Source organism: Odocoileus virginianus, unplaced genomic scaffold (genome assembly GCF_023699985.2).
Source record: "Odocoileus virginianus isolate 20LAN1187 ecotype Illinois unplaced genomic scaffold, Ovbor_1.2 Unplaced_Scaffold_4, whole genome shotgun sequence".
In the NCBI taxonomy this organism is placed as follows: domain Eukaryota; kingdom Metazoa; phylum Chordata; class Mammalia; order Artiodactyla; family Cervidae; genus Odocoileus; species Odocoileus virginianus.
This window is the reverse complement of record NW_027224266.1, coordinates 1,857,202-1,870,153: the sequence shown is the minus strand read 5'-3', so window position 1 is coordinate 1,870,153 and position 12,952 is coordinate 1,857,202. Positions and strand designations below refer to the sequence as shown.

General features: G+C 36.6%; 1 protein-coding gene across 5 annotated transcripts in view; it reads right to left on the bottom strand.

Annotated features, from left to right (window-relative positions):
* Positions 1-12,952, bottom strand: part of CNKSR2 (connector enhancer of kinase suppressor of Ras 2) — a 270,849-nt gene that overhangs the window by 210,023 nt on the left and 47,874 nt on the right. For all 5 annotated transcript variants that reach the window (XM_070462393.1, XM_070462394.1, XM_070462395.1 and 2 more), the window contains exon 2: positions 3,553-3,716. In XM_070462393.1, coding sequence (XP_070318494.1) covers positions 3,553-3,716 — 164 coding nt within the window. The remainder of the gene's footprint in view (positions 1-3,552; positions 3,717-12,952) is intronic.

Genomic DNA, 12,952 nt, shown 5'->3' with positions numbered 1-12,952 from the left:
AGTCGAGGTCAGCACAGTTTATCATGGGCCAAACTCCAAAGTCTACAGGTTTAGATGATCTGAAGGTAGTACCATAACTACCAATCTCATTCTCTTATTCAAAGTGGCAGAGTGGAGCTCAGCATGTGAGTGGTTCATTTATGAGAAGACCTGCTTATGACGCATTCACTCTAGATTTCAAGCTCTAACATGCTCAACTTTACTGTTATAGATAGGGGACTGCTAGGTCAGATTCCTGTCTCTGAGTCACTTAGATGATACCTTTACGACCATTCTGACTCAGATATGGAAACCAATATGCAAAAACACTGTGGACTTACCTTACCCTGAGTACTAGCTTGATTTCTGTGGTCTGATTTAGATAAGGGAGAGTGCAAGTGTGTGTTCTGGTCTGAATTAATTTTCTTATCTCAGGAATAAGGAAACAAGAGGATCTCTAAATTATTACATGAAAAATACGTCAAGTCTCTTTCATGGCCACTTTCAAAAAAATGTTTATTCAGCATTTACTATTGCCAGGCATTTGTGCTACATATTAGGTGTTCAATAAGCAATGTCACTTTTCCCATATAGCTTATAGTCTAGCAGAAGAAACAGATACTAAACTAAAAAAAAAAAAAAGAAACATACATATAAATATGTAATTACAAAATGAGATGAGGATTAAGAAAGAGACGAACAGTGAGGGGATGATTTTAGACACGGTCAGGGTGAGGGAGTAAGTGATCAGGGAATGTCTCTGACGAAAGGACAATTAATGTCAAGACTGAAATGTGTAAGTGGGAGGTACTATGAATCTGGTTTTAGATATTTTAAAAAATATTTTCAATTCTTTTTTCTTTGCTTATTCTACTGGCTTTTTGTGAAATTTGATGATATCATTAATATTACTTAATGCAAATAAGAGTTCCCATTGGTCTTTTTTTTTTTCCATTTATTTTTATTAGTTGGAGGCTAATTACTTTACAATAGTGTAGTGGTTTTGCCATACATTGACATGAATCAGCCATGGATGTACATGTGTCCCCATCCTGAACCCCCTCCCACCTCCCTCCCCATCCCATCCCTCTGGGTCATCCCAGTGCACCAGCCCCGAGAGACCCACTGCTTTTGTGACCACTCTTTCCTAGCTGTCTTCACGCTTCTCTGACCACTCCTCTGCAGCCTCCCTGTGCCGCCCCTCCTTCCTTCCCAGCTGGAGTGTCAAGGTTTTGAAGTCTGTAAACCCTCCCTGAATGATCACTCTCTCTCTCTCTGGATTCAATCCCTATATCCTTGAGACTCCCAAGTCTCTGTCTTCAGTCACTTCTCAGCTCCAAATTCATAAACTGTCTGATGGAGTTTCTCTTTCTGGATAAACCAGAGATGCCTCAAATTCAACAAATATAAAACTCAATTTATATTCCCACCTAAATCTATTTTTGCTGCTATTGCCTATCTTCATTACTGTAAAATCTTCTACTCTATCTCTGCAGCTAAAAGGATGGAATCTTTCTCAGCTTCTTTTATGTCACTCACTCCTCCTATTTACCAGTATACTCTATTCCTGTTGCACATCCATGGTTCAAGCCATACTCAAGCCTAAGTGGATTATTTTAAACATTTCCTAATTGTTCCCCCATCTTCAGTCCAGTCCAGTCCACCCTCTTCACTACCTCTTCAGTTACCTTTTTAAAGCAAGTATTTGATCATTCTTGCATGGTTCTCTAGTGCCCAGACTAAGAACTACAAATCTCTTACCAGCATATTAAGGTACTCTACAGTCTGATTTATCTTTTAAAGTCTAATTTTATGCCACTGCTTTCTGCTTATTTTTGGTGGGAGAATAGCTTACCATTTTTCATACATACCAGGCATGCTCTTTATTCTGTGTGCCTCTGTATGTGCTGTTTTATCTACCTGGAAATTACTTCCCTCTGTTTCTCTACCTCTTAAACACAAGCTCATATTCCAGTAAGCTGTTAAAGATGACATCTTTTGCAATATGAACCCATTTATCTTAGTCAAAATTTCTGTGTCCCCTAACACTTAGCTCATGCTTTGATTTTAGTAATTTTATTATATTATGCTTATTTGTATGTCACTCTCCCTATTAGACTTTTCAAGATGGCCGGAACTAGATCTTACATTTGACACATACAGTGCTGAGCATATGGATGCTTGAATCAAATTTAATTATCTACACATTTATTATTATCATCTTAATAATAGCGACAACTTATTGAATGTTTACTGGGTGCCAGGCAGTGAATTAGGAACTATTCAAACACTATTTCATTTTCACACCACCACCAAGAGGTAGTTGATATTGTGCTAAGTTGCTTCAGTCATGTCCGACTCTTGTGATCCCATGGACTGTATGTAGCCCGCCAGGCTCCTCTGTCCATGGGAATTCTCCAGGCAAGAATACTGGAGTGGTTTGCCATGCCCTCCTCCAGGGGATCTTCCCGACCCAGGGATCAAACCTGAGTCTCTTACATCTCCTGCATTGTAGGCAGGTTCTTTATCACTAACACCACCTAGGAAGCCCATAAAGTGTTAGTTGCTCAGTCGTGTCTAACTCTTTGCAGCCCCATGGACTGTAGCCCACCAGGCTCCTTTGTCCATGGAATTCTCCAGGCAAGAACACTGGAATGGGTAGCCATTCCCTTCTCTAGGGGATCTTCCCAACTCAGGGTTACAACCCAGGTCACCCACATTGCAGGAATATTCTTTATTGGCTGAGCCACCAAGAAAGCTCTTTTTATTTTTTAGTAAAATATCTCTTGTTTAAATAAAATATCTCTATTTTAAATAAAAGAACTAAGGCAATGGTGAAATGATTTGCCCACAAATGTCATTAACTGAGTCAAATTTCAGTCCCATATTATTATATTACAAGACTCATGTTCTTTCTCACTGTAGTTCTAGCCCCAATCATGCTAGTGTCATCTTAGCTAACACAGGGGGGAAAAAATCTATATTCCTCTCAGAATATCTAAGGTACTATCAAAATCTTACAGGATTATTTTGATATTGATTTCTCTTGCCTTGACCAGGCACTGCTCTTATAGTGTACACAAGCAGACATATATACAATATTCAATATTCATGGGTGTATATGCAAAGAACACTAAAATAATTGGTTTTTTTAAGGATGATTTTTTTCTAAAATTGGATTACTTAACATTTGGGATACTAAATCAAACTTTTAGAAGGAAATGAACTTTTAAATGATTGTATGCAATTGTACATCCCAAGTGCTGCTGTGAAAACTCCCTTGGTGAGCTCTTAGTTTTTCAAGTAGCTAGATAAAATGCCACAAATTGAGTTAATAAGCCTCCTTAATTTGTAATTTGGCATGGCATAACACATATACAATGAAGGAGGAAAATACCACATCCAGTTGGCTGATAATTAGGAGATTTTTTTTTTTCTTCTTGCATTGAAATTATTTTTGTAAAGAGAAGGAGAAGAAGAAACAAAAAAAAAAATTTAGGAAAAAATTTTAAAAGGAAAGAAAACGGAGAAAAAGAAAAGTTTCCCTTCCCACCAGTTCTATGATGCCCTTACCAGTGCACACAGAAGGTCAACCGCTTCCAAAATCAGCTCCTGATGGCCGATGCGGCTGACTCCCAGATCCTCTAGTTCCTGATGTGTGATGCGCAGCAGCTGGTCCCCACTGATCTTCTCCCTCTCAAAATTCTTGATATATTGTTGCAAACAGTCATCAAGACCTGCAGAAGAAACATATTGAAGACCAGAATGAAAAACAAAAAACAAACAAAACAGTGGAACCAAACAAAATTTTAAAAGTAATAAAGCAAGCATTAACTCCTACCAAGTCACAAATTGAGTCCATTTCAGCTCTGGACTAGTTCAGTCATCCACATTTTCTCAACCTATATATGGGTTTCACTGCAGGGGGTGGAGGTGGGTGAAATAATCACTTTCTCCTATCCTTAGCTGTTAGGTTCCTATTTGCATTTTCCTCAGCAATTACTGGCAATCTTTATCTCTCTTCCCAGCATTCTCTTTGTGGCCTGTTTCACAAAATGTGTTAATGGGCACATTCCCCTACCTCCAAATTTATCCCCACCCTATCCCTCCTTTCTTCTTTAACTCCATTGCAGAGGGAGAGGTATCCTTGTTTCAAAACAAGGCTATTCAATCTTCCTCTGCCACCTTAACACTACTTCAATAATTAAAAAATTAAATGTTGAAGTAAACCATTTCTTTTTTATTGACTTCTATGTTCAAACCTGTCACCTTAAAAAACAAAATAAAACAAAATTCTTTCCTTGATTTCCTTGATGCTGTGTTTCCCACTAGTCTGTTAGTCCCTTCAAAGCCAAACCCCTTACACCTTTATTTCCTCACCTATAATGCACTCTTTAATCTACCATCATTTGCAATTTACAGATCCAAAAGCAGAAATCCACATTGGATATGGTTTTCAAGATTACTCAGGGCACTTCATAAGTGATTGGCCAGGCTACAGATTGAGTGGCTTCAATAACCTATGAAACGACTTGATATAAATGTTGAACTGGACTAATAAGATTTTTAAGTAAGAAATACCAAGAAAGTGAGGCAATTCTCAATATCTAAAAGGTCTTGATTATGTGTCAGGGAGGGAAATGAAAGGTCATAATGGGCTACAAGTCAGCTGAAATTATGATAGAGCAGATATTATAAGAATAAGAGAAAGCAGAGACAAGATTACAAAAACTGTGCAAAGGGAAGCAAAGTTCCATGACAGAAATTCTGTAGCCATTGAAAGAAGGATACTCCTAAAAGCTGTCTGGTTCCTGGTACAGTAGTCTAGTATACCAGGTCACACATGTCTTCACTAAATTTCAAACTTTCTTAAAGTAACTTGAGCTACCCTGCAGTCTCACCATACTATCTACTCTTTCTTTCACCCTCTACTGGTATGTGTACATCGCTCTTTCTTGGTTCTCTTTGCCCAGTTGTTGTCAGTTCCCTTTCAGGATGCTTTTTCCAACTGTCCTAAAATATTGTTGCTCTGCACTCCAGAGACCCCTTCCTACTTGCCTTACCTCTCCCTCATTACATTCTAACTGAAGAATCTCATCCACATCCACATCCATGTCTTCAACTTCCATCTGAGGTCTTAAACATCCATTTCAGATTTCCCTCATGAATGCCAAACCTACATATCTATATACTGTAACACGTCCACAACACAACTCCTCATTTTCCCCTCCAGAGGAGTCTCCTGTAATCACCTTCTCAGTGAATGGCACCACCACCTATCCCAGGATAAAAACTAAATACTGTATTCTAATCACTGGAAAACTGACCAAACTACATCAATATATAGGGTACTTTACAGATACCTAGAATATCTAATAAATCTAGACACATGAGATTTTGCTCTAGAACCCATGTGGTTAAATTTTGTTTTGACAATTCTCATATGGTTGTGAGATGATATAGTCATGTTAAATTCTTGATTTAATTCAGAGATAAGCTGGCCATCACTCTTAATTTGGAAGTAAAAGTGTATTTACTCTTTGCTTTTTCCTCTATTCAAATTTTTTTTCCATTTATTTTTATTAGTTGGAGGCTAATTACTTTACAACATTGCAGTGGTTTTTGTCATACATTGAAATGAATTAGCCATGGATTTACATGTATTCCCCATCCTGGTCCCCCCCTCCCACCTCCCTCTCCACCTGATCCCTCTGGGATCGATCTGGGATCCATCCTCTATTCAAATTTAATTTTATTCAACCAAAAAAATAAAAATTTTCTTCAAAACCCTTTATGCCACTAGATAATTCTAAATTGCAACAAAAGTTAGGCAATATCTGATTTAACAAATGGGAAATAATGTGAACAAGAATAACAAACAGTGGAGCATCCATGCCAAGGAATACTACTTAGCAATTAAAAAGGAATAACTGACATACACAATTACTTGAATGGAGCTCAGAGTATTATGCTGAGTGAAAATGACTGATATGAAAGCACTTACTGCAAGATTCCATTTATAATACATAGTGAAAATGATGAATCTATTGCAGTAGAAAACACATCAGTAGTTGTCAGATATTGGGTATATGAAGAGGCTATCACTATAAAGCAGCAAGAGGGAGATTCTGGAGGTGATGAAACTGTTTTGTGCCCCAAATATGATATGGTAATGCAAATCTATACACATATTAAAACTTATACAACTGTAATGCCACCAACATCAATTTTATTCTGCAAATTAAAAAAATAAAAATACTATAAATGAACTGCAGGCTATACAATATTTGGAAAATATTAATTTTGGAATATAATTTAATTTATTACTTGGAAAGTACTAAAACTTTAACTGAAAAACATTTCCTTCTCATATCATTTTATCATAGTGACTAATATAAAAGACCAGGGAATAATGTTTCCAGCATTCCTTTCAGCAACTATTTATTAATTACCTAATACTAACTTTGGGGCAGTGTACATTCATGCATTTAACTACCTTTGAAAAGTCTCCTTCACCCTGCTAATTGGCAGAGCTGAGAGACTATAAGCAGAATTCTAAGAAGCTGATATAATATAAGATATATAGAGTGATACAGTAGAAAACCACTCAGTGACTGTGGTCTCTAGAAGACTTCTTAGATATCCAAGCTCCACTATAGGGACCACCACCATTTCTACTTTTCTCCCCAAACCCAAGTTTTTTCTCTAAAAATTTAACGTTGTCTTTAATTCAGTTGCGTCTGACTCTTTTCAACCCCATGGACTACAGCACATCAGGGTTCCCTATCCATCACCAACTCCGGGAGCTTGCTCAAACTCATGTCCATTGAGTCAATTATGCCATCCAACCATCTCATTCTCTGTTGTTCCCTTCTCCTTCTGCCTTCAATCTTTCCCAGCATCAGGGTCTTTTTCTAATGAGTCAGTTCTTCACATCAGGTGGCCAAAGTACTGGAGCTTCAGCTTCAGCATCAGTCCTTCCAATAAATATTCAGGACTGATTTCCTTTAGGATGGACTGGTTGGATCTCCTTGCAGTCCAAGGGACTCTCAAGAGTCTTCTCCAACACCACAGTTCCAAAGCATCAATTCTTTGGCGCTCAGTTTTCTTTATTGTCCAACTCTCACATCCATACATATCTACTGGAAAAACTAGTGCTTTGACTAGATAGACCTTTGTTGGTAAAATAATGTCTCTGTTTTTAATATGCTGTCTAGGTTGGTCACAGCTTTAGCTTTTCTACCAAGGAACAAGTGTCCTTTAATTTCATGGTTGCAGTCACCATCTGCAGTGATTTTGGAGCCCAAGAAAATAAAGTCTGTCACTGTTTCCATTGTCTCCACGTCTGTATGCCATGATGTGATGGGACCTGATGCCATGATCTTAGTTGAGTTTTAAGCCAGCTTTTTCACTTTCCTGTTTCACATTCATCAATAGGCTCTTTAATTCCTTTTCACTTTCTGCCACAAGGGTGGTGTCATCTGCATATCTGAGGTTATTGATATTTCTCCCAGCAATCTTGATTCCAGCTTGTGCTTCATCCAGCCCAGCATTTCTCATGATATACTCTGCATATACGTTAAATAAGCAGGGTGACAATATACAGCCTTGTTGTACTCCTTTCCCGATTTGAAACCAGTCTGTTGTTCCATGTCCAGTTCTAACTGTTGCTTCTTGACCTGCACACAGGTTTCTCAGGTCAAGTGGTCTAGTATTCCCATCTCTTTAATAATTTTCCACAGTTTGTTGTGATCCACAGTCAAAGGCTTTAGTGTAGTCAATGAAGCAGAAGTAGATGATTTTCTGTAAATTATCTTTTTTTTTCTATGATCCAACAGATGATGGCAATTTGATCTCTGGTTCTTCTGCCTTTTCTAAATCCAGCTTGAAATCTGCAAGTTCTCAGTTCATGTACTGTTGAAGCCTAACTTGGGAGAATTTTGAGCATTACTTTGCTAGAGCCAAATTGAGGAAGTACAGCAAAGGAGGGATTAAAAAAAAAAGAGAGAGAGAAACGGGTGGTATTGAAAGGTTGTTGCTGAACCACGAAAAGATGCCGGGATTCTTGGCCTCTGGAGGAGAAGAATTCAATCTGGGGCCAGAGACGAGAGTTGACTGTTCAGAGATTTTTTGTAATAAAGTTTTATTAAAGTATAAAGGAGATAGAGAAAGCTTCTGACACAGGCATCAGAAGGGGGCAGAAAGAGTACCCCCCTGCTAGTCTTCAGCTGGATGTTATATAGTCACTAGCAGTCTGTTAATGAAAGAAAGGAATGTCTTAAAACTCAGAATGGCACCAGGCCCCTCATCCATAAGATGCATTTTGGGATAATCTTGGCACCAGATGATTCATCCCGGGCCATAAAACGATTGACTTGAATCTTGTAGAAGGGCAGATTACCATACAAATAGTTTTGTTTACATAGATTAGGGGAACAATGTCTGAGTATAACATACTGGTTTGTCAAGTAGGTTCTGAGCCATTAGGCAGAACCGACTTGAAGACAGAGTCTGGGGTAAATGCATAGTACATTAACATAGCTTAAGACAAACATTTCCATAAGAAAAATGCATTGGTTAACTCAAGGTTTGAGAATAGTTAACTTCAGGTGAAACCAGGTGTCATTATGGCAACACAGTATTTTAAGAGAAACCTCCTTTTAAATTTGTATAGAGAAGGAAAAAAATATCGCTAGTTTGTTTCCTCCTGCCACTTAAGAGAGATAAAAATGTCTGACACTTGCAGCCTATTTCCTCCCTTTGGAGACCCCTGGCCTTCCTGCCTGTTACCCTCTCAGTATCATGAAGATGAACCAAAAAAAAAAAAAAAAAAAATTCAAGACTAGCAGTACAGGACTGTGGTAAAGGAAAACACCCAGTCAGTTGACCACAATTCAAAGCCCATTCTTAATCTGACAACAAGAAGACTATCGATGACTTCAATTGGAATATCACAATGGTAAAGCCAGAAGCCAGACAGAGCATGGAGTTGAATGGTGAGAAATTAGAGGCCTTGCATATAGAATATTCTTTTAGGAGATTGTATGCTATTGATGAGAGTTGATAAGGAGGTATCACATGGGGACAAAGGGGCTACTGTTATATCAACAAGACTATATGGTGAAAGGATCTAAAGATGAATAATGTCACCATTTATCCATTTGCAAGTTTACACAGTAACTGACTGACAAAGCAAGGATTAAAACCTAGTGCCAAAGGATTCTGAAGTCCAATCTGTTTTGACTGGACTACATCCGATCATTTCAAGGTTAAAAACACAGACCTCAACAATAATCTGTATGCTTACAGAAAGAGATAAATGGAGATAGAAACATACAATTATTAAAATGAACAAAGGACAACACAGGACAGGGGCTATAAAATCATGTTCTTCCATACATAAATGGAAAAATTATTTAAAACTACCAAGTCATGAATTCCATGTAAGTATACTCTGATAAACTGAACAGAATATGGTTCCTGTTTGGCATTTGATCTGATACTGTGTTCAAATGAATAAAAGGACAAACACTGCAAAGTTTTTAGATATCACTGAAACCAATGCAATACATGCTGACTTGAGAACTCCTTGTCCTTGTATTCTTCAATGCCATCTTTCAGTCACCCTTCTTCTACAAACCAGCAATTTCTCTATAACAAATAGTATATGATTTCTTTTTACACAGATTCCCAAGAAAACCAGATAAAATAGAAAACGGAAGGTCAATTTTCTTCTGGGTCTGTTCTAATTTACTTTGTCCTAATTTCTTCTAGAAAATGTTAAGTTGGCAATACTTTTCCATTATTTCCAAGTAGAAAAGATGATTCTGATTAACAGTAATACCTTCAATTTATTTATTTATTTATTTTGTGCTGTGTGCCAAGCACTGTTTTAAGAACTTCACAAACATTTTCTCATTTAATCTGTAGGACACTCTTATGGATTACATATAATTATCTTTATTTTACAGATAAGCAATGGACATTTAGAGATCATGCCCTGGATCCCATAGCTTAATAAACAGTAAAGTCAAGTCTAAAACCAAGTCCATCTGACACCAAATCTCTACCTTTAAAGCCTATGCTAAATTAGAAGAAATCAGAATTCTTCCCAAAGTGATCGTCTGTAACATACTAGAAAGACATTATACCAAAAATATTTTTTCTGTTTTCCATTTGAAACTTTAAAGACATTGTTTTAAAATCCCTTTACTTAAATTTTACTTTATATCAAAAGGGGTTTAAGTATGTCATTTACATGCACACAGGCACGCACAACTCAGCAGGAGAACACAAATTAAAAAGTAGATGAGAAAAATATGGTTCAGAGAAAATGTGATTAGTCATTAAATGGGATCCAGAAATAATGGTAATACACAAACTTCATAACAATGAAAAATATTAGACTTGCTAAAGTATGGGAGGAGCTAGAACACTGCTTGTAAATTGCCTAGAAGATAATAAAGAAGAAAACTGGATCAGGTACACAGTTAAAAATACTCATTAGGAAAGCAAACCAATTTCTAAGAGAAGTTCACCTATTCCTGATTTGTTGTTGTTCAGTCCCTAGGTTGTGTGCAACTCTTTGTGACCCCATGGACTTCAGCATGCAAGGCTTCCTGTCTTTCATTATCTCCCAGAGTCTGCTCAGATTCATGTACGTTGAATCGGTGATGCCATTCAACCATCTCATCCTCTGCTGCCCCTTTCACCTTTTGTCTTTGATCTTTCCCAGCAACAGAATCATTTCCAATGAGTTGGCTCTTTGCATCAGGTGGCCAAAGTATTGGAGTTTCAGCTTTGGCATCAGTTCTTCCAATGAATATTCAGGGTTGATTTCCTGTAGAATTGACTGGTTTGATTTCCTTGTAATCCAAGGGACTCTCAAGAGTCTTCTCCAGCACCACAGTTCAAAAGTGTCAAATACTAAAGACAAAAAAAGATTTCCCATGGGAAGAAATTCTTGTGTGATGTAATGAATACCGCCTTCAATAAACCCCTTTAATAAACACAACCATAGGTTCTAATTGGAGTCTCTTACAGCAATGTTGAAATACATTTTTCCTAAAATTTTATTGTCTTGTATGCCAAATAGTAACTGGTTATCACAAAGACAAAAAATACTCATATTTACTGGCTTTAAAGATGTTACAATTTCTCAACAGAGGTTCTAATTCTAAGGAGAAAATAGCTAGTAGAGTTTCACTTTTATAATAATAAATATAAATGGGTGAGTTGGAGTTGAATCATCTTTGGAAAATCTATAGTTTGTCAACAGGTGTTTAAAATGTTGAGGATACATATTGCATATTCATTCAATGACAATTGAAAATAAAAGACTCCTACTGTCATATTTCTAATTTTGAAAAGCACACTTATAGATTTTGACTTAAAAAAGTACAAGTCACAGGCAATAAAAGAAAAAAAAACAAATAAATTGGACTTCATCAAAATTAAGTAATTTTGTTCATTAAAGCACACTATAAACAAAAGCGAAAAGGCACTCATGGAATGGGAGAAAATATTTGCAAATGAGAATTCTGGCAAGGGACAGAATAGATAAAGAACTCCAGAATAAAGAACTCACCTGTAACTCAACAACAACGAAAAAAGTTGATTAATAAATGGCAAAAGCCTTAAACAGACATTTCTCCAAAGAATGATTGTATATAGATGTCCAATAAGCACATTAAAAGATGTTCAATATCACTAGTCACTAGGGAATACAAGCCAAAATTATAATGAAATACTACCTCATATCCATTAAGATAGCAATGATCCAACAAAACAAAATAAACAAGATACAAAACAACAAGTGTTGTCAAGGATGTGGATAAACACCATTAATAGGAATATAAAATGGTGCAACTACTATGGAAAAGAGTACAACAGTTACTCAAAAAAATGGAAAAAACAGAACTACCACGTAATCCAGTAATTTCACTTCTGGAGCCAAAAGAAGTGAAAGCAAGGTCTCAAAAAGGTATCTGTCAATCACAAATTCCTGAAATAGCTCTCCCCCTATCTTTCCCCTGGTAACCAAAAATTTGTCTTCAAGTCTGTGAGTCAGTTTCTGTTTCACAAATAAGTTCATTTGTTTAATTTTTTGTATACACTGCTGTATTTTAAATGGATAACCAATAAAGATTTAATGTATATCACAGGGAACTCTGCTCAATATTATTTAACAGTCTAACTGGGAAAATAATTTGAAAAAGAATAGATATTGGAAAAATGAATCACTTTGCTGTATACCTGAAATTAACAAAACATTGTTAATCAACTATACTCCAATAAAAAAAGTTAAGAAAATCTGTATACCCATGTTCATAGCAGCATTATTCACAACAACCAAAAGGTGGAAACACCACAAGTGTCCATCAACAGATGAACAAACAACAGAATATTTTTCAGTCTTAAAAAAAAGGAAAGAAATGCTGACACATGCTATAAAATAGATGACTCCTGAGCACAAAGTGAAATAGACCATTCACAAAAGGACAAATACTATATGACTGAAATTATATGAGGTACCTAGAATACCTAGAATTCATAGACATAAAGTAGAATGCTGGTTGCCACGGGCTGAGAGAGGGAGTTATTGTTTAACAGGTACAGAGTTTCAGTTTTACAAGATGAATTGTTTTATGGATAGATATTAGTGATGGCAGCTTAACAATGTGAATGGACATAACATCACTGAAATGTACATTTTAATATGTCTAGCAAATTTGATGTCATGTGTGTTTTATAATTTAAAAAATTTTAATGATTAAAAATGGTAAATTTTACATTATGTATATATTAAAACGTACAAACTAACTAAAAAATTCAGTTCAGTTCAGTTCATTTCAGTCACTCAGTCGTGTCTGACTCTTTGCGACCCCATGGACTGCAGCATGCCAGGCCTCCCTGTCCATCACCAACTCCCAGAGTTTACTCAAACTCATGTCCATTGAGTCGGTGATGCCAT